This window comes from Meriones unguiculatus, chromosome 21 (assembly GCF_030254825.1).
Source record: "Meriones unguiculatus strain TT.TT164.6M chromosome 21, Bangor_MerUng_6.1, whole genome shotgun sequence".
Lineage (NCBI taxonomy): Eukaryota > Metazoa > Chordata > Mammalia > Rodentia > Muridae > Meriones > Meriones unguiculatus.
In genome coordinates, this window is record NC_083368.1 from 56,124,172 (window position 1) to 56,145,131 (window position 20,960).

At 47.3% G+C, this 20,960-nt stretch overlaps 1 protein-coding gene across 1 annotated transcript in view; it reads left to right on the plus strand.

Moving 5' to 3' along the window:
- Snd1 (staphylococcal nuclease and tudor domain containing 1) overlaps window positions 1–20,960 on the plus strand; it is a 399,985-nt gene that overhangs the window by 291,372 nt on the left and 87,653 nt on the right. Inside the window, exon 16 of the mRNA XM_060374009.1 lies at window positions 17,506–17,615. Coding sequence (XP_060229992.1) covers window positions 17,506–17,615 — 110 coding nt within the window. The remainder of the gene's footprint in view (window positions 1–17,505; window positions 17,616–20,960) is intronic.

The following is a 20,960-nucleotide window of genomic DNA, read 5'->3' on the forward strand; positions in this document are numbered from 1 at the left end:
GAGTTTTCCCTACTTTTGTCCTGCACCCCAAATGTCAGACTGTCTTTCTGTCACTGGGAATATCACTGGCATCTACAAACCCCTACCATGGCAGTGCTTGAGCACGTCCCTCCAGCTGCTCTGTTCTCTGCTTCCCTGAAGCTCACATACTGCCTCCATCTATGCGTGAGCTGCTTTGTTGGGAGTTCTACCGTTGGAACACAGTAGAAACTTGATAAATAGTTGGTGCGTAGGTAAATGGTGATGGCATGATCATGCTGCACCCACACTAAGGCCCAAGGGTTCAGAATACCATGATAGAATAAGCGTTCTTCAAGCATAGTCGGGTACGGCTGGACAGCCACCCTGCTTTGTGTTCTCCTGAGCACTCATGAAGAAACATGCTCTGTAGCAGGAAGCCGGTGGTGTGGTGTGGTATGGTGTGCTGTGGTGTGGTGTGCTGTGGTGTGGTGTGGTGTGCTGTGGTGTGGTGTGGTGTGCTGTGGTGTGGTGTGGTGTGCTGTGGTGTGGTTGGTGTGGTGCTCCATTTGCTCCTGGTTCCGTTTCATCGAATGTGAATGAGGAAGTTGGAATAAAGTAAGTAAGTGTCTAAAGAACTCCATCTTCGTAGGTTCTCCGTCGCATGTTGAGGGAGGCTGTTCGGCGCCGTTCACCATAAACCTGCGATTTAGAATAACCAGCACAGGCTTGATTTACGGGTCCCTCCATCATCTAACCTGTGTTGTCGTATTTTTCTCATGTAACAGCCCAAACACTAAATAGCAAGGTACATGTTTTTCAAAAACACTTGATCCAGTGCCCAAGCGGACATTCACAGTGTTGTAACATTTCTTCTTAAATATGCTGTCTGGTCTCTTCTTGTACTTTGGAACTTTTTAAATTACATGTGAGCCTAGCTGTAATGCCTAAAGTGTTTCTTGAAAAGTACACAATATCAGACTGTCTGTTGATTCAGGAAAAGATACCCACCGTCAGAATTCTATACAATAAATCGGGACTCGGGTCAACCCAAAAAAAGATGAAGTGCATTCAGCTTGAACCAACAGGATCCCTTGGAAAAGCTGCCTCGCACAGCTAGTCTGTGCCCGATTGTCATGTGAGCTTGTACAGGTCATTGACCTGCTCTAAGTTCTAGTGCGCTTCTCTAGTAAAATAAGGAATTCGGGCTAAAGCATTTGTAAGGTTCTTCCCAGCTGTAAAATTTTGTGGTTCCGTGAATGTGTAGTTGATGGTGATGATGCCTGTGCTGCCATTTATTTATTTAATAATCTGGGAAAGAAACCTAAGCATTGCTGTTTTCTCAAGTCAGCCCGAAGGTTCTGAGTATCAGGCAACTCAGGTGTAAGTCCTTTCTACGTAAATTGCCTGAACATTGTTAAACATTTGCTGTTACACCTTTTCAACTTTGTATTCGCTGACTTTATCTTACCTTTTCTCTTCTTCTTTACAAGCTTATGTGTTATACATTTCCAGAGTGGATCTTCAAATCCTTCACCTGAGTGTGGACTGTCATCACATTTGAATAGAATCACAAGAATAGTTGATTCTAGTGCTCAGATTAATTCATTCCGTCAGCAGCTGCTTTGGTTTGGTCTGGTTTGGTTTGGGGAGCAGTACCGTGCTTTGTGTCTGGGGCGCAGGTGTACGTGGAGGCAGGGTTGACGTCTGACATCACGTCTTCCTGGATTCTTTCTCTGCCGTACTTTCAGAGACAGTCTCTTCCTGAACGGCCTTGTGGGCTAGACTCAGGAGAGCAAGCCCCTGGGACCTACCTGCCCGTGCTCTCGGGTGCTGCGATTCCAAAGAATGACAGCCATGTCTGCTGGACCTGAGCTCTCATGGGTGCAGCAGACATGTTCCACAGGCGTCCCGTGGCCTCCTCCAGTTTCCCAGCCTCTTTCGCTGATTGTGTTCCTTCTCTTTGCTATTCCACGTGTTTGCTTTGCTTTACAGATCTTAAAAAGTTGTAGGCTTTCTCCCTTGATAGATTTTAAAAAGGAAAGAGTGGTTGGTGACCGAAATGGACAGAAAAAGCATGAAAAAGCATTATTATTCAAAAGCACACATAGTTTAGTGTGGCTGGTGGGCTGACTGCTTTTAGAGGCACAGTCTCAGAAGGGCCTGTGTTTGGATTGTGCCTCGTAGATCAGTTACTGATGACTTTAACTCATGGCCATTCTCAGGGATTAATGGGAAAACACTATCTTTGCTTCGTGAAATTGATGCACACGTGTAGATTGTCATGTAGGTTCATTGGGTCCACTAATGATAGTCTCCCACTCCTGCCCCCACCAGCCCGCCCCTGACTTCTAATGTAGGAGCTCATGAGAAAACTTAAAAGAATCAGTAAAAGACGGCTGGGGCAGTATGTAATTTTTTATTTGTTTTAGGTATCACATAAGAGTCTTAAGTATGTAGCTTGTTGAATTTTTATTTGTGTGCGTATCCCCAGTAACACTGCCATGAAAATACAGACTCTTTCTAGTATCCTAGAATGCTCCCTTGTGGCTGTCCTCTCAGACATAATCAGTGTTCTGACCTCTTCAATCATGGCTTAGTTTTCTCTATTTTGAACTTCAAAACTAAAATCAGATTAAACACTTACCACCTTTTGCCTATGAGTCCTCTGTGTTACTAGATACAGCAACGGTTCTTCTTTTCACAGCACTGTGCTTTTTGAGATCACTTTGACTACAGTGTAGCTTTCAGAAGCCCTGAGCAAGCATGAGCGAATGGAGGTGGGCTATGACTATGATTGGGAGAGAGCAGGGTGGAACTGACCCAAGACTGGCCCAGTGGTGTTTGAACCTGTGGGACGTTGGTGATAAAGGGTTTTCAGAGGTTAGTGTTGAAAGCTTTTGTGTTAGGTAGAGGTGAATTCAGAAATGAACATCAGTTCTTGGGTGACCTTCAGGTAATACTGAAATTGAAGCCCAGTTGTACATCTCTGATTGCTCAGTAATGACAGAGATTGGCATAAATGTAGCCAAGAATGAGCTAGCTCCAGCTCTTCAGAAAGTCGAGAGAAAGGATTAGAGAGCAGAGACCTGGGGCCGAGGGGCTGGGAGAACCAAGAAAAAGGAGTAACAAAGCAGCCTGTGTGGTTTTCCCACATGTGACATTCTGTCTAGCCTTGAGATGTGAGGGCTTTGAAGCTACGTGTTTCCCCCTAAAACAGTTCTGAGGAAAGTAGGGGAATCTCAGTTTCTGGGGCCCTTTGTCACAGCCCCTCAGCTTTGCTCCATTAACACTGGGCAAGATGGAACCTCAGAGCTTCACCAAGCTGGACCCTGGTCAAGACTAACATTCAGGACACAGGACCCTGACGTGTGCCTGGAGGTCTGGCAGTGCAGATATATCAGGCAGACACCGTAAACTGATTATTTGGGGTCTTGAATACACTGATTGTGCCAGGAAGTGGATGTTGTTGCTGCAAACCAGGAAGTGGGTGATCTCAGTCTGTAGGCGCCATCTGATTTGCTGGGATCTAGCAAATAGTCCAGCTGTCTCAGGCCTCCTCCGTTAGCCAGCCATATACTATAGGCATGGGCCAGATGAATGTGAACCTGGCCAGTTTTATCTACCTGTGGAGGGGTGTTGAAGCTCTGCAGCTGAGCCCCCATTCATTGCCCTGTTCTCCAAGTTCTCTTTGGCTTCCTCAGATTTGCACCTATTTTCCATAGTGAACTGTGGAGATTCTAATGAAAGCCTGCATTAGCTTCTCTCCTCATTACTCTCCCAAATCTAGCTGAGGAGACGTTCTCTGTAGTAAGAGGTCACTAAATGGCTGCGTTGCATTTGTCAGGCAGTTGTGAACTGGGCAATCTTCTCGCCTCAGCCTTCTTGGCTGTCCTCTCACTGAGGAAGCTTGGGCTAGGCCACCAAACTGTGCTGCTTTGGAAACCCAGCTCTGCCGAGGACGGCAAATACTGTTGCCTCTCTGGGAGTGCCACGGTCTTCCAGCAAGCTGGGCAGCTTCTTCCCTTGCGTAGGATGTGTGTGCTAGCAGAGAAGAGCTGCGGAATGAGTGTTTAGTAAAGATGATTTGTGTGGAGTTGAGACCCCAGGGGAGGGAATGTCAGCCAAGCCTGCAGTATTTTAAACTGTATCACTCAACTGCAAAGATTAATATGTTGCATCATCTCTGCCAGAGCATTGGTACAGGGGAAATAAGAATGTTAAAGGCCCTACAAATTATAAATGCCAACTCTGTCCGAACACACAAGGTCACTTCAGTGGTTTCCATCCATCGTGATCCCTCGGAGTTTCTCAAACTGTGTCCTTATCCCCGCCTACCCTGCGCATCCCTAGTGCACTTCCGTGGGGTTCAGCAGGCTGCCTCAGGAACAGGGTGTTGTTTTATTCTGTAGGTGAGTGAGTCCATATTCTGGCAGCCCAGAACACTTCCGTCGTTACTGACTACGCTTGGAGCTCCTGGCGGGCTAGAAGATGCCCCACCATACATCACCTGTCCTCCTGCCTCCAGCCTGGGGGAACCACAGGACAAGGGATGTTTCCCTTATGGCTGTTGTGCTGTGGAATTTGCTTCCATGGTCACCCTTTACTGACATCTGTCCTCTTTGCCATGCAGGAGCTAGTGCCTCCTAGAAAGGCAGCCTGGGGTGGAAATGCTGGTACATGCATGGTCATATAGCCCTAGCGTCCCCATCTCATGTTCTCGTGTCTAATTGCCTTCTAATCTAGACAGATCTGTTTGTGGGCCATGGGATGGCCAGGCACTTATACATTGTGGAAGACAAAGCCCAGAAAAGTACCTGTCCAGGACTAGCCACTTTGATTTTGCTTTGCTTTATATTCAAAGAGGACATACAGTTAGTTGTCTTAATGACAAAACCTATGGGCATAAATAATATTTCTTATTTTATCAAATCGATAACCACAAAGCATACATCCTCCCAGATCCCCCAAGGTTCCATAAAGACTTGTGGCCCTATACTTCTCTTATAATTTAAGGGTCTTGTTACCAGCCTCTTGCATGTGCTTCAGCCTTAGGCATAGTAGAAAAGACATGGATTGTGGCACAGCTCAGAAGAAGCAATGAGCTCACTGGCTTCCTTGATAGAGAGGTAGAGAGAAAGCCAGCATCTACTGAGGTGTGCAGGAATGTGAAAAGGAGCAGGCATTATATATGGGACTTTGGAGGGGACCAGAAGGGTGTACCTAGAAGAAAGTAACCTTTCTGCTAGGAATGATGACCAGGTATGAGCAAGGTGAGCAAGGTTGAAAGGTCCAGCTATGGCTGTCCTGCTCCACTGTCCTGCAGGTGCCCCTGCTGGGCCTGTGTTTGGTAGACACTGCCCGGTGTCAAGCTCCCCGAGTGACTGGGGACAGTGTGCCAGTCACCATAGCCCATGGTAGGTTTCTGCATGTGACTTCAGCCTTAGAACAGGCCAATCCTGCTGCTTCAGCCCCTCTCCTCTCCCTCATCTCCTTCCCCTCCTCTGTCCTCTTTCCTTGGATAAAGAGCTCGCACATTCATGTGTGAGTGCTTTCATGCTGTCCTTCCCCTGCCCTGCCCCATACCTGCACTCTTTGCCTGTGGTTTTGCACCGGCATCATTACCAGAGGGTGAGCTGTACTGAGCACTGTGTTCAGGAGCGTTTGCTCTCCCTTCTGTCCTAAGCACGCTACTGCCAGTTTTTGCTGCCTGCCCCAAGCCCCCATCACACACACACTCTGCTTGTGTGTCCTGGTTTGGAGCAGGTCTCTACCCAGGCCACTCCCCATTAGCACTGGTGTGTGTTCTTCTGGATAGACAGGCACAGACTACTGGCTCAGGTGTGTCTCAGGAAGCTGCTCTTTCTGGGATCTGGTTTCTCCTCCCATTTTTCAGTTGAAACTTTCTGTTCAGTGTCAGAGCACAAATCCTGGCCTTTTGTGCCCTGTTGTTCGCATATGACAAGAGCTAAACACCTTGCTAAGGGCACACTGTACTTCCTGAGTGCTGGCCACAGTGTGCCTGCAGTGTCTCCACTGCAGTGCTGTGGTATCAAGTGAGAGCTGAAGGAGAGCCTTTTCTTCCCTCAGGTCTTCCAAGGGAATATGATTTGCTTCAGTAGAGCAGTTTTCCCCTGAATTCTGCAAAGTGGATTCTGGGCAGTGGTGTGGATTTGCAGTTCCTTTTTATCCCCGGAGCACTGGATTGGGAGAAGGAAATGAACAGGCTGCTTGTCACCATCCACCAGGGTCTCTGTGTGCCTTGGGCTGCTGAGAGATGAGCATGGAAAGCGGGCTGGTGGAGGCAGGAAGCCCCTGAGAGGCCAGCCCACCACCCACCTCTAGGGATGGCTTTTCCTCAGCTCTCTAACTCCTGCTCTTTCTGCCAGAGTAGACTTCTGAAGGCCTAGTCACCATCTCCACCCCACCCCCAGTCTGCCCTAAAGCAACACATCTCTGAGCTGAACTTGACTCTCAGTAGTGAGAAAGGAAAATGCTCCCCACTGTACACTCCACGCCCCTTTAGACCTTTTTAATTAAATCAACCAGAAAGGTATTTCTAGATGGAAGACTCTTCATATTATATAGGTTTAAAAAGGGAAAAGAATGAGTTGGTAGGAAATCCAAACTCTTGTCTCATGAGGATCCTGAGAATGTTTAGCCTAGAGAAAATAAGACGTAAGGATGAGAAAAAATAGATGATGTGTCTTCAAATATTTGAAAGATGTCAGATGGGTAGTAGAGGTTTTATATGGTCCCAGGGAATTACACACAGTCTTAGAGGGCCTGAGATGTCAGATTATTGAATTCTGATATTATTTGGTGAAATACAGGATGCCACTCAAGGGTTTTGAGCAAAGCATGTGCTTTAGAAGATTATTCTGGTAGCCGTGTGTATGGAGAATCTCTATAGAGGAAAATGGATGGCAGGCAGGCCAGAATTCAGCAGTCTGAACAGGGAGAGTTGTGTTGAATACTGAGGGCAAGAGCTGTGAAGATTAAGTAAAAGAATTGTTAGGGTGAAGCATGCCCTGGCTCATGTGGGGAGAGAAGGAAAGAAGCAACAAGTAATGAATAAGCATGGGAAGAGGGTGATTAAACTAGAGCAGGGAGTACAGGATGAGAAGCAGCCAAAGAAGAATTGAGCTTAAATGCACTGAATTTGAGGTATTAGAGACCCAAGAAGTCTCTGTCAGAGAAAGCAAGTGTTTATGGGAATATTTGCTCGAGGCCTGAACTTACAGGGTACATGTTTTGCATGGGGAAATCTGAATCCTGAGTAAGGGAACAGTGATGGCAGGCACAGGCAGAGGCTAGGAAAGAGCAGTGAAGGGGTACACAGAGCCCAGACTGTGTCCTCCTGCTCTCTTTGTAGATTGTGTGAATGTGGGTATCTTGTCCTAGTGGTGTACAGTATGTAGTTCTTATGGTGTGTGCTGCTTCTGCTGTTCTGGTCGTAGGTGAACTCCGGCCTCATGGTTGTTTCTATAGCAAATGACATTCTCAAGAATAAATGTTGGCAAACTTTTCTGTAAAGGGCCAGACAGTAAATTATTTAGGCTACTTGGGGCTTGCAGTCTCTGCCATACTGTTCAGCTATCTTTGTACCATAAAAATGGCTATAGGTGAATATGGCCATTTTCCGGCAAAGTTTCACTATGGACACTGAAATCTGAATCTCATGCTTCTCAAATACCCCAAAATGTATTCTTCTGATTTGTTTTTTTTTTTCTCTCTGCCACCGAAAGTGTAAAGCCTTGTGTTAATCTGTGAGCTATACAGAATGTTGCACTTATCAGGTTCTAGGCTGGTCAGGGACACATAGTAAGACTGTATCTGGGGGAAAAACAAACCAGAACAGATGGCGGGCAAGCTTTGTTCTTAGAACATTGTCTGTTGAGTCCTGCTTCAGAGTGTGATAAACCTCCCCCCGCAAAAAAAAAAAAAAAAAAAAAAAAAAAAAAAAAACGTGGGGTGGGAGGAGGAGGGTTCCCAGACACAAAGCCTGTAATCCCAGCATTTAGGAGGTAGAGCCAGGGAGCTTATGAATTCCAGGCCAGCCTGGGCTACATAAGGAGCCACTCAAGAGAAAAATCAAAGCAGAAGGTGGACGGGAAGAGAGTGTCATTCTTTACCCACACCTCCAAATTCAAGCTGCTTCACTTACCAGGAAGTGTGTGTGTGTGTGTGTCTGAGAGGAACCTATGCTCCTTGAGAGCACTGTTTCCTCAGATGCCTTTGCTTTGCCACTTCCTGGCTGGTGACGCTTCATTTTCTTCTTTTCCTTGTTTCTTTAAAGTTAGTAGGGAAGGACTCTCAGCTCTCAGATTTCTTTTTTTAATCCATGCTCACTATTCATGGGCCTTAGTATTTCTGACACTAGCTGTTTTTCTTCTTCCTCGATTTTGTAAGCTGAGTGTGCTAAATTCTAGATATTTGGAATTCACTTTCCTCCTCAGGAGGAGGATTCCAAAGCAATTTACTTTGAGTGAAAGCTCAAGAAAGGCAGTAGTTTGGAAGTACACTGAACACATCTCAAAACCATTTTGTTCAAATAACACAACCCAGCTTGGTTTAGAAGAAGTCACTCTAAATTTATGCAAGTAAGTAGCTTTTACATTTGGCTGCCAGGTGTGTGCCAGAATACCTTCTGGAAGCGTGTACTTGCAAGATCCACATGGGTATTTCCTGTGGCTTTTTCCCTACAGTGAAGCCAATCGCTTTTGGAGTCTGGATGGTAGATTCAGATTTTTCTCTTTATTCATTAGCATAGAATAAAAGAAACCAAGACAGGAAACCCTTTAGCACCAGAAATGAAAAAGAGGAAAAACAAATCTAAGTTCTGTTTGATTCCAAGATAAAGTTCTACATTTAAAATAAGTCAGTAAAAGCAAAGTTGAGTTTCTCATAGAAGCTGGCTCCCCCTTCTTGCTGAGGCGCAGGGTGTTTGTTCTGGCGAGAGGCTGTCTCCACAGCCTGTTACGTAAAAGCCAGCACCTTGTAGGAGGCCTGCTGTCACCAGAAAGGCGCAGAGCTCTTCATTTTCTGCCTGCTGGTCAAGCATGGGCTATTGTGTGATGTGATGATGAGGGGAGACTCCAGGAGGGACGTGCTGGGGGGTGCCAGGTCATCCCGTGCCCAGTTGTTCTAGTCTACCACAACTTGACGGGACACCACTGCAGCTGCTGCTCATAGCAACCCCCCACGCAGCCTGGGAGCCTGCCACAGCCAGCCCCTTCCTCAAACCCCTCAGAGATGGCCTGCCACTATTTTTTTTTAATAGCTATGCTCTTAGGGTACCACAGGAAGGGAAAGGGCTCATTAATCAGGGAGATTTTTTTTCCTCTTTAAAACTCACTGTTTTTTGATCTTGCTGTGCAATTGGTAGAATTATAAAAGGTTGATCCAAAAAGGTTGATCTGGTGCAGGCTTGATTATTACCTACTATGCCAACTCCATCTGAAAAGCTCTTCTCCCTTTGGGGAGTGATTGTTCGGTGTCTGATGCTGGTTGTAAATCAGGTTTGGAGGAGCAGGTTCTGTGTGCTGCCCAGCTAAACTGAGGATGAGAGATCCAGTGTCAAGCTGCTACTCCAGCCCTTCCTTGCCTCTTCCACTTCCATAACCAGTGATTTGTATTTAGTACACGCTCACCTTGAAATCCTGGAAATAAGTGTCGCTGGAATTTCTCTTTAATTCTACAAGTATCAACTCTGATGCACACAAACTCAGGAATGGGGATTTCTGTAACAGGGTTGTTACATTATTTCTCCTAGATTCTTTCCTCCTGGCAATCCTGGTCAAAGCAATTACTGAGCTGCTACCATGTGCCATGCACTGGGCGGAAGGACAGCTCCCTCTCCTCAGTGACGACAGAATGGGGATATAGTAAGAGACTAATGGCATCTATTCTGACTTTTACCAGAGAAGTGTAAAGTATGTTTAACAGCCCTGCTCTGCAGCACCGACCTCAGCTACCTTCTTCCTTACCCCTCTTACTTCAGAGCTGGCTGGCTGCAGTTCGCTCTGCAGCGTGGAGCCTCAGCCTTATTGTTCCAGCACCCAATTAACTCAGGCCCCCAGTCTTTCAACAGATGCATCAAACATCACAAAACCAGCACAACCTAATAAAATCTGTCCTTAAAAACTCTAAGCTAAAAGCATTCATTTTTAGCTCTTGCCCACTTCTGGCTCCCTTGACTACAATTACCTGAGATGTTTGATCCCTTTAATTAGGATCCCTTCACTCTTCTTTTATCCCTTTATTCTGATCATTGAGAAAGCTTTAGCAGTGGCATGTTCCAAAGTTGGCCCACAAGATTCTAGCTTCCCCTGAGGAAACAAGGTAGAGCTTTAGAGAACAAGGGAGAGAATAAAGAATTTGAGACAATGTAAAATCCTTATTTTATTTCTGAACTTTTTAATATAAAGTGAGGCCTGAAACCACACAGAACTAGCTCTTAGGGCCAGTGGCTCCCCTGACTTACCTTTCTTTCTGGACCACCTTAGGAACGGTCCAAGTGTGTCTCTTGGTTCTCAGTTCCGGGGCTGTCGGCAGCAGTGTTGCCGCATAAGGCCTCTGGATCGCTCGCACACCTATGAGCAGAGCTGGAGAGGAAGCCTTGGTGCGTGCGGTGTTAACAGTGCTGAGAACCAACAGCTTGAACTGATTCGAATTTTAAGTGATAAGTGCATTCCTTAAGACTGAGCAGGTAGCCTGCCTGCCTCCTCTCTCTGTGAAGGATTGAGGGACTCACTGTCTAAGCGTCCTGCCATCTTTCCCCACACCCAGGTCTGGATGCATAATTGACGCGCCGTGCTCTCTGTATATAGTGGGGCTTTTTCACTCTTGCCTGTTGGCAGGGAGAAAGGTAGCAAGGAAGGTACAGAAATGGAACTAATTGAATCTGGGGGTAAAAACTGCAGAGAGCCTGTGGATTATAAATTGAGTAGCTGCAGCAGCAGGAACTCAGGCAAAGGTATTGGAGTGCAATCAGTGTGACAGGAAGCTTATTTTGGTGTTCTCTCTTGCCTTGCCTTGTCCTTGATGATTCCTCCAGGGGGCTGTGTACATAAAAGGAGGGAGAGGATCCACACTTTCCCATCTGGAAAACTCAAAAGCAGCCCTGCCTACAGGACTAGAAACTAGAGAGGAGGGTGACCCCACAGTCCGCTCTTCCTGTCCTAGTGTCTGTCCCAAACCTGCTTTAATTGCTTACTAGGCATGTTGCCAGCAGATAAAGCCTTTTCTGTTGTTGTTGTTGTTGTTTTGTTTTGTTGTTGTAAAAATCACACTAGAACTGCTGTTCTGTCTCCTCTGTGACTAGATCAACAAAAACTGTATGTCAATTTCACGGACCAGTAGTACTTAAATCAGAAGTACTTAGAGTTGAGTTATTCTTAAGATCTGTTCCTAAAATGTAGGCAATGAAGGCACAGTTGCCTGGTGTGCATGTCTTGGGTTGTCAGCAGAGGGGGTGGCTGAGCACCTTTCAGCTTCGGGCTCCAATGACAACGCTCTCGTTGCCGTCGGGAAACTTATTTATAGCCCAGTAGTTATCTCCACACTGTTTTCCGATACTTTGTCCAGATTCTCCTTCCTAATAATTATAGCCCTGCTCTCCGCTAAGCGTCCCTCCTTTCTGTGTTTACACCTTTCAAATATTTGCAGATTGTTATCCTGTCACCCTCTTAGTCACGGCCTAGCTGAGCTGTACAGATTTAGCACCTTTTATCTTCCCTCCAAAGGCAGGCCTTCCCGCCCTGAGTCATTTTCTCCGGCTCTCTTTAAGGGTGCTCCAGTTTTCTGTGTTTCCATGTGGCCACAGTGGCTTCCAGTGCTGATCATACATGGGGAGCATTTTCTGCCCCATTGTGTTGGAGACTGAACACCTCAGTTGTGCCCTGATGTCTCAGACACTGCCGCTCACACTTGATTACTTTATCTCTGACCTTGAACTGTGTTCCCAATGTGACACTGCAGAGACCAGTGACGTACATAGGTGTGGCTGTGCCGTGTGTCTCATCTTGAGCTGTTATGTAACCATGGGAGAGTGTCAACTTTTCTGGTGCTTCCATGAAACACCTACCTCTGTCTTCCAGATGGGTCACCGCTACCTAAGCCTTCATCCCTCCATTCACTACTGCTGTCTATTCCATTACAGACAGCTGTGTGGAAAGGGGGCGGCTCTGTGTGGAAAGACTGTGCTCAGGAGGGCAGTCGCCAGTTGGAAAGCTTCCCCTGGTACTATCGAAGATGTATTAGCGTCAGTGTTTTCACTCCTGTTCACTCAACACTTCCGAGAATTTACCTTGTTGCTTGACAGTCTATTGGGTGTCTGGTGTAAAAAAAAATATCTAAGTATGACACAGTTCCCACCCTCAAAAGCAAGTCCTATGTTAGTTTCAGAGTCGTCCCCCCCTCCCCGCTTGGAAATACTAGGTTCCCATAACTCATGGTGACAGTGAAAGCAGAGGGTGGTTTAGAGGCATGTCAGTGAGAGCCATTTTAAGGATTCTAAGCAGGGTCACATCTCGCAGATCCTAGGACCTGGAAGATAAGTGTGAGGAAACCTCAGGTACATGTCTGTTTATTGCTTCCTGCCTGTGGTTCCTCAGTAGGCTTGTGTTTTACATGTGGTACATGCAGATCCAGTTCCAGAAAGGATCAGACTGGCATGGCCACAGCTATCCATCCCTCTTCACTACCCCACTTCTGCTCTTCCTTCCCATTCCCAGCTGTGGAAGGGTGAGAACAAACACCAGCATCGTGAGTGGGAAAGCATCGCTGCTTGGGCCTGGTGCGCCCCTCCACTGGCTCAGCCACAGCATTCGGCCTGTTACAGTCTCGCAGATGAGCGTGCATTTGTCTACCTACTATACTCCAGTTGTCTCCTCTCAGGTATTAACAGTCGACAAGTTCTAGGAAGCCCATGCAGCATGAAGTCTTTCTCATCCTGATAACCCTACCTTCCCAAGTGTGCCTGGCCAGGGCTAGGTGGCATTGGTGAAACAGAGGGAGGAAGGCTTGAGAGAACGTTGAGATTGTGTTAGTGTTTCGAGCACACAGAGGAGGTTCTGCTGCGTGCCTCTGCTCTCTTCCTCTGATGGCAGGGGCCGCAGTGCGAGCACAGTGGACAAGCAGTGAGCACCACCGACTAATCTTTCAGATTGGTTTTTGTTCCCACTCACTCTCTTCCCTTCTGATAATGCCTGCCTTGTTTGCTGGACTAATGGACATTGGGAAGCTGTCACTTCTAGGCAGCGCAAATTGGCCATGTTTCCCCTTAGTCCCACTGTGCAGTGCAGGAAAGAGCAGACGCACCCTGAGTCCTGAAGCTTAATTATTGCAAAATTCAGCATACGTTCTGAAATATTCACAGTGATGCGTAACCTTTATTTGACCATCAATAGAATCTCTTATACAGCCATTATCGTGTCATTAGCAAGAATTTGTTCTTCTTGCTCCAAAGCTGACTGACCAAAGTGTTTTTTGTTAATTGAGCCAGTTAGTCAGTGTCTGTAACTATGTAATTTTTTAATAGATTGCTCCACAACCAGCCTTTTAAATTTCAAAGAAAGCACTCTACACTCCAAGACTCAAGCCTTGGGTTCTGAAAAGGACATACAAAATTGTAGGATTTATGGCCGTGCTAGACCTCGTAGACCTTCCTGTCAGGGACAGGGACTGTGAGCCCAGTGACAGCTAGCAGTTCCTAGTGGCAAAGCAGAAGCCGGAGTTACAATGCCCTGACTTCACTTCTCCTCCTAACCCTCCATCCATCAAGCACGTGTTCTGTTATGCTGTGAAAGCATAAGTTGTTTTCTTCAACCATTTATATACTTGAAAGCACAAGAAAGCCAGGAAAAACAATGATTTTTACCTTTAGGCAGATAGGCCTTAAGGTTCTTATGAGCTGGAGGGAAAGTGCATGGCTCACCAGCTTCTCCCAGATGTGAGATAGGAGATTACACAAGTCTCATGTCATTGCCCCAGCACGTCAGGAAACATTGATCAGCCAGGCTTACTCTGTGCCTGTGACTTTGGAGGCACAGCTGAGTCCATACATCCTTATCAGCCTGCAGTCCTACTTCAGCTTGTATCAGAAAAGGCAGCATTTAATGGCGAAGTGTAGTGTCCAGAACTATGGACGCTGGCCAGAATGTCTAGGGCTCTCTCCCTATCTCCACTCTTAGGCCCTCCACAGCTTGGAACTCTGTTTCTCCTGGTCACCAGGCACAGTCCGGCTGCTGCAGCATTATTGAAACACAACCTTTCTTGCTGTCTATTTTCTTTCTCCTTTTCATTGGTGAGAAAGTGGCACAGCTGGGGTAGTAGCCCAGCAAGGGACAGTGCACTGTGGCCTGTCCTGCTCCACGGACCTGGACAGAAGGGGCTGCAGAGCACTTCCTTTCTGACTCCTGTGGGTGAAAATCGGGACCCTGTCCTGTTCATCACCAGATGAACAGCCCTTGTTTCTTGATCCCTTTGGACACAGAAAGCAAAGTTGGAATCTCATGAACCCCTGGGTTTGGGTGCTCCAGACCATGAGAGTCTGCCCACCTTCCACGCCTGTCTCTCACTTCCAGTTTTGGTTCGCTGTGTAGGGCCACCCACTCAAGTCTTCGATCCAGTGCCAAAGCCAGCTACAGTACAATACACTATCATTTGGTGCATCTAGTCAAGTTTAAGCAGTGCGGTGATTTAGTTATGTGTAAGGATATAAGCCTATATGCAGATACGTGTATGGGGCTGCTGAGATGGCCCAGTGGCTGACGGTACCTGCCACCAAGCCGATTCCTTTAGGTTGACCTCTGACCTCCACATTGATTTATCTGTGTACACGTGTGTCACATGTGCACACACTCATACACCATAGCATGAGTGTAGAGTCAAAGGACAGTGTGTGCACACATCTCTGCTGTGCCTGTGTAGGCCACGGAGGTTGAATGCAGGGTATGAGGCTTGGCAGCAAGTGTCTTTTCTTTCCTCTCTGAACCATCCTACACTGGCCTTTGTCTGCAGGTGTCACTGCTGCAAGACTGTTGGTGCTCTCCTACCCTGCCTGCCTACAGATCTCGCCCCAGTCGCATGTTCTGCTCCTCCCATCTGCTTCTTGTTTGGCATTCCACTTAGGGCCCCCTTGTCCCTTGGCAAGGGAAATGAGTTCAAGAAAGATCTCTTCCTTCCTTGGCCCATGTCTTGTAGGCACTGGTGTGGATGTTTTATTTGTTTCATTAAAAGTGGTAGTAAAACACCCAGATCAGGCTTTTCCCTCTAGATACGCTCAAGCCTGGCTGCTGGAGCTGGAGAAGAGCTTTCTCTTTTGTCCACGGAGAATGAGTGGACTTGTCTCAGGGTCCGAGGAAGCCTTTTCCGATGCAGGTCTGTTTGGTCTGCTTGACTGCCTGGGTCCACTGAGCTGCCATGCTTCCGCAGCTTTACCATCTGGTGAGATCCCATAGGGTGTTCCTGAGGTCCTGGCGGCTTGACCTCTCTCTTGCTATTTCAGAATACCAAAAAAAGTGACATGAGCCAAAGCTGGCACTTCACTGTTGAGACTCTGAGACCTAGGGTACTCTTCTAGAAAGACATTCCTTCACACCCTCACTGTTTTACCTCTCTGGTACAAGCTCTGGTTACCAGTGCTTAGCAGACCACCCAACAGCACCCCAGTTCTGCTGTGAGGCTCAGGAACAGACCAAACACTTGTTTTTGCTTTATTCTTGTCTCTGCAGCAATGCTTTATCTATGGGTATGTGGCAAAATAGTTCAACAGAATCGTTCATTTTTCTCCCTGGCAATTCTCCTCTTGCTTAGTTTGCAGATCTGAAATGAAAAGTGTTTTTGGCTATTGATGTTGTGTAAAACACAGGCTATCTTTCATTGCATTTTGCTCTAGCCGTGGCTCTCCCTTCAGGGTTAATCTCAGGTTCTTGGCCCCAAGAGTTCTTGCTGTCTTTTAGAAAATGGAGTTCTCCACCTCTGGTAGTCACTGAAGAGCGGGAAAAGCAGCCCTGTTGGTCTTCCAGCCATAAGACTTGCAAAGAGCCTTCAGCTGGCTGATCTGTGCGAGGGTGAGAGGGTGTTGGTTGCCTCCAGCCAAAGCTGCCTGCTTGTTCCTGTGCCCCCACCACCACCACCACCTAAAACTTCATCTTGCATAATCTGTTCCGCTGCTGGCCTAGCAGCTCAGAGAGAAAGCTGTGTTCTGTGTCTGCCGAGAACCAGACGTGGAGCCTTTTCCTTTTCTTCTGGGTCTACACTAGAAATGTGAACAGCCACTCAGCCTTGCTCATCACATGTGGACCTCTATTTCCTAGAGTGTTACCGAACCAGCAGCCAGCAGAGGTCAGAAACGGAGGCACGGATTTTCACCACTTTTCTGTTCTGGAATTGCCATAGCTTTTCCTGTCTGCCTCTAGCCTGGCTCAAGTTTTTCCTTCATTATTATAGTTGCAGTCTGAATCACTTTGAAATATTTATGTCTTACCCAGACATCAAAATGCAGCCTGCTTTATGGCCTATCACATATGACCACTATTAGTAATAAATACATCTTCAGAATGAGTGATTGAATCGAAGACAGAAAAGGCAGTCTAGGTTGTTCAGTGGTTGTATATTTTGTACAAAGTACCATCACTGGAAATAAACAAGTGTGCAGGAGAGGTTTCTGTGCTCATGAATCTTACAGGCTTGCTATGGGGGTCAAGAAAATCTTGAGATTTTAAACATGAGAGTTGCTAAGACTGGTAATGATAGTAATGGAGATGATGGTGATCGCTGAAGGAACCAGCATTGTTCTAAGATCTTACTCCATAATCTCTCCTGAGCTAACATAGCACCTTTAAACAGAGAAGATGTGTTATGTCTCGTCTACAAACAAGGAGTTGAGCCTTTGTTCATTTACTTAGCCAGGGCCATGAAGATCACAAATGCTAGACTAGGCTGAGAAGCCATTGTCTCTGGCTCCAGACAACTCCTGTTTTGTCAGTATTCTGTTTTCTTCTGCCACTGATGGTCCTAGTGTACAAAGCACAGCCTGAGGACAGAGGGGGTGTTTATTTGAAAAGGAAAGTGACACTGAATTAACACTTTGGGTTCTGGCATAAAGTCAAATAATGAGAAAACGTCGGGAAGCCAGCTGCAGTTGTTCTCCGGTGGCACGTGGCTGGGCTGCCAGTGTACTTTAGGTGAGGAAAGCTCGTTACATAAGCAGTGGCTAACGCTGTTAGGCTGAGGGTCTGGAAGGGCCAAGGGGAGCACCATGAAGATTCCGCCCAGGTTGAGAGTGTCGGGGTGGGAGGGTCTGGAAGGGCCAGGGGGAGCATCATGAAGATTCCGCCCAGGTTGAGAGTGTCGGGGTGGGAGGGTCTGGAAGGGCCAGGGGGAGCATCATGAAGATTCCGCCCAGGTTGAGAGTGTCGGGGTGGGAGGGTCTGGAAGGGCCAGGGGGAGCATCATGAAGATCCCGCCCAGGTTGAGAGTGTTGGGGTGGGAAGTGTTTCTGCACACTTTCTCACACGTTTTCCTTTTTTCCTGATACAGGCATTGAATGTCCCAGGGGAGCCCGAAACCTCCCAGGCTTGGTGCAGGAGGGAGAGCCGTTCAGCGAGGAAGCCACTCTTTTCACCAAGGAACTAGTGCTGCAGCGAGAGGTAGGGCGGCTTCTGGCAGCTTCCTGTGTGGGAGGGGCACACAGTCCTGCTCTCAGGCCTCAGTTTCCTGTCATGTCAGAGATGAGTCTGTTGCCATTTCCTTTGCTCAGCCTTGCCGACCATGAGCCATTCCTGTGTCTGCCCACGTCTTGTTTCCTTGGCCACCCCCAAATTGTTCCTCCTCACTGGTTACCTGGCACATGAGGCCAGCCCGACTGGGATCCTGATGCAGACAGCTTAAGCTTTGCAGGCCTCCTCCTTGGCGAATTAGCCTGAGCCGCCTGCCTCCAGCTGGATTTAGAAGCTTGACTAACCCTGTCAGGGGCCAATTTTCTTTGAACATTTATTTGTATCTTTGAGTAATTGCATTTTCTGTAGCGGGTTTTCTGACTTAATTTAATTGTACTTCTGTATCTGCCTGTTGGGCTGAGTCTTGCAGGCAGGAGTTAGGCTCTCTGCTGCCATGGTGCCCTTTTACCTGCTACTTTTACTCCATTCTTCCTTGGCAGACAGGCGTGTGCAACCGTTCACGCTGCTGAGTGAGCACAAGGAGGGAACCGTGGGAAGCACATCTCCTCACAGATAGGAGTGGGGCCTGTGTACCCCTCCTCCTTAGTCAGAGTCCCAGGGCTCTGCAGGGACAGTGCGCAGTTTGGGGATTGTGTTTTTCTCTAGGCTTTCCCGTGACTCTCCAGATCCCTGAGAGCACACGTGTGGGCTTCAAGATAGTAAGTGCTGGACAACCCTGGGCAGCAACTTCAGCATCTCACTTCCTTTGACCCATCAGCCATTACGTCAACATTGGGGGCTGTGGAAGTACAGGTCAGCTCTAATGCTGGGCTACCCAGGCTCTGAGAGGTCCACTATTTTTTTTTTTTTTAAACTCAGCACTGCTGTTCCTGTCCATAGCCACCACTTGGGGATTTCCCTAACACTTGTCTTCTTGTTTTAGTAAAAGAAATTAATTTGGCCAGAGAATCTTGACTCCTCTATTCAAGAGGTATTGTTCCACCTCCCAAACATCAGCTGCTGCTGCTGCCTGGGTCATGCTGCCTCTGGCCATCCAGTGGCCGGGCTGGGCTGCGCTTAACAGCTCATCAGCCTTGCGTTGCTGTCCCTTCTCTCTGTTATGATACCCTTCTCCTTGAAAAGTGGAAGTCCTTGACAGTGACACCTGTACAGACGTCTTGTCACTACACAGTCTAGCTTGACTTTTTATCACTTAAGGATAGCAGTGCCCACCCTGCCCTCCACTAGTGTTTGAAGATAAGGTGGAAGGGGCTCATGTTGTGGACTTTCCTTCTGATCCTGTGGACCTTTCAGTACTGCACTAAACAGGAACTGGGAAAGCGGGTGAGTGCGTGGCAGTCTGTGACCTGCAGGTGTCACAGAGGAAGTAGTAGCAGATGCTTTCCCTTCTCTTTCCTTTCTTTGTTTGTTGCTTTGTTTGTTTGTTTTGAGACAGGGTCTCACTGTGTAGTCCTGGCTGTCCTGGAACTCATTATGTCAACCAGGCTGGCCTCAAGAGATCTGCCTGCCTCTGCCTCCCAAGTGCTGGGATTAAAGGTGCAAACCACTAGTCTGGAATAACAGCAGATTCTTGCTGGCTTCTTGTGCTCACATGGGGAGGAAACACTGAGATACTTGTGAGAAGCTGAACTGCATCACGTCTCACCTGGATCTTCCTCCTTAAATCAGTGGCTCTCACTCTTCCCAATGCTGCGACCCGTTAATACACTTCCTCATGTTGTGGTGACCCCAACCATAAAATTATTTTTGTTGCTACGTCATAACTGTAACTTTGCTACTATAAGAATCACAATGTAAGTATCTGTGTTTTCTGATGGTCTCAGGTGACCCCTCTCCCATGAAAGGGTCATTCAACCCTCAAAGGGATCACAACCCATAGGATGAGAACCCCTGTCCTAAAGTGACACTTTCTTTTCACCTCTTGTTTGCCCTGCTACTTTTCTTCCTGGCCATTGGTCCCCAGATGACAGCTAAAAGTAATGGCCAACAGCTCTCGCTGCCTCCTGGTCATTGTGGTTGTACCATTCTCTGTGTATTTTTAATACTTACCGGTGGGGAAAGGTGGCGTTTTTCTCCACTTTCACCGATGCCTCTGCCGTATGAGTTTGCAGAACCTTAGTCTAATGCAGAGTTGATATTTGTCTTTCTTTATTGTAGTGGCCCAGTCTCTCATAGCCCTTTGTTTAGGGTCTGTCTATAATGAACATTCAGCATGGTCTTAGCAGCTGATATGATTACTTGGTCAAACTGTTTTGAAAGGTCATTATCCAGAGGAAATGGGAGTATGGCCTAAACTTCAAATAACTTAGGATGTTGACTAAAGGAGCCAGCTGTAGCCAACTCTCCCCAGCATTTCCCTTTATAGAATAGATGAAAACTGTTCTCTGAATGGTAAGAGTCAAGGAAGGTCTTCATTTATCAAGGGTATTTATTTACTATTCCCTGCGTACTAACTTCACCTACTCCATAAGACATCTTAGAGAACAGAGTTCTTGCCTTTCCACACCTCCACAGACATAAAGGAGGGAAGTCCCGTGTGCTGGTGCCCATCCTGTTGAAAAAGAAATGGGACTGCCCGGGAGCCAGCGAGAAGGCTCCTTGGGCCACGTGGACCTGCGCCTTGTGGGCTCCAGGAGCCGGGCTGCCACTTAGCTGAGCTCCAGTTTTGGGCTCGTGCCTCTTCTTTGATATTCTAACATAAGTGGGCATTTTGAAGATCTGACTGTCCTTGGCTCTGCCCCATCTTTCCTTTTAAGTTTTCAAACCTTTGTTCACGCTATCTCATTTGGGCCCACGATTTCTCTGCCTTGGCCTGCTTTCCCCTAGATGCTATAAATCTGTATTATTAAGGGGGAAAAAAAACTCAGGTCACATTTCAGAGTTTTTACTGGATTCCCCATAGGAGGAAGCACACAGCATGACCAGAGAACGATCTAGAATGAGAGAAAAAGTATCATGGCCACTGTCACCAGGCAGTCAAGGAAAGGCTGGGAAGCTGGCTTTCAGGATGCTGACACTGAAATAGTGCCCTGTTTGCTCAGTCTGTTCTCCTGGCCTTGGATGAGCAGGTCACAGATACTCGCCTGCCTCCCCTCTGCTTTGAGCGAATAGAAAAGTGCTTGCCTTTCCATCTCATTCCCTGTGTGGAGCCCACGTGGAGCAGACAAGGCTTTTCTCTACGTCTCAGATGTTCTTCATATCCTGAGACCTGACTGCCATGCTCTCCTTATGAGCACAGCACTGCTGACATTCCCAGCCACCATTCAGTCCCATGTTCTTAGGTGTGTCTCCTGCCCCTTTTACCACTTATTTTTT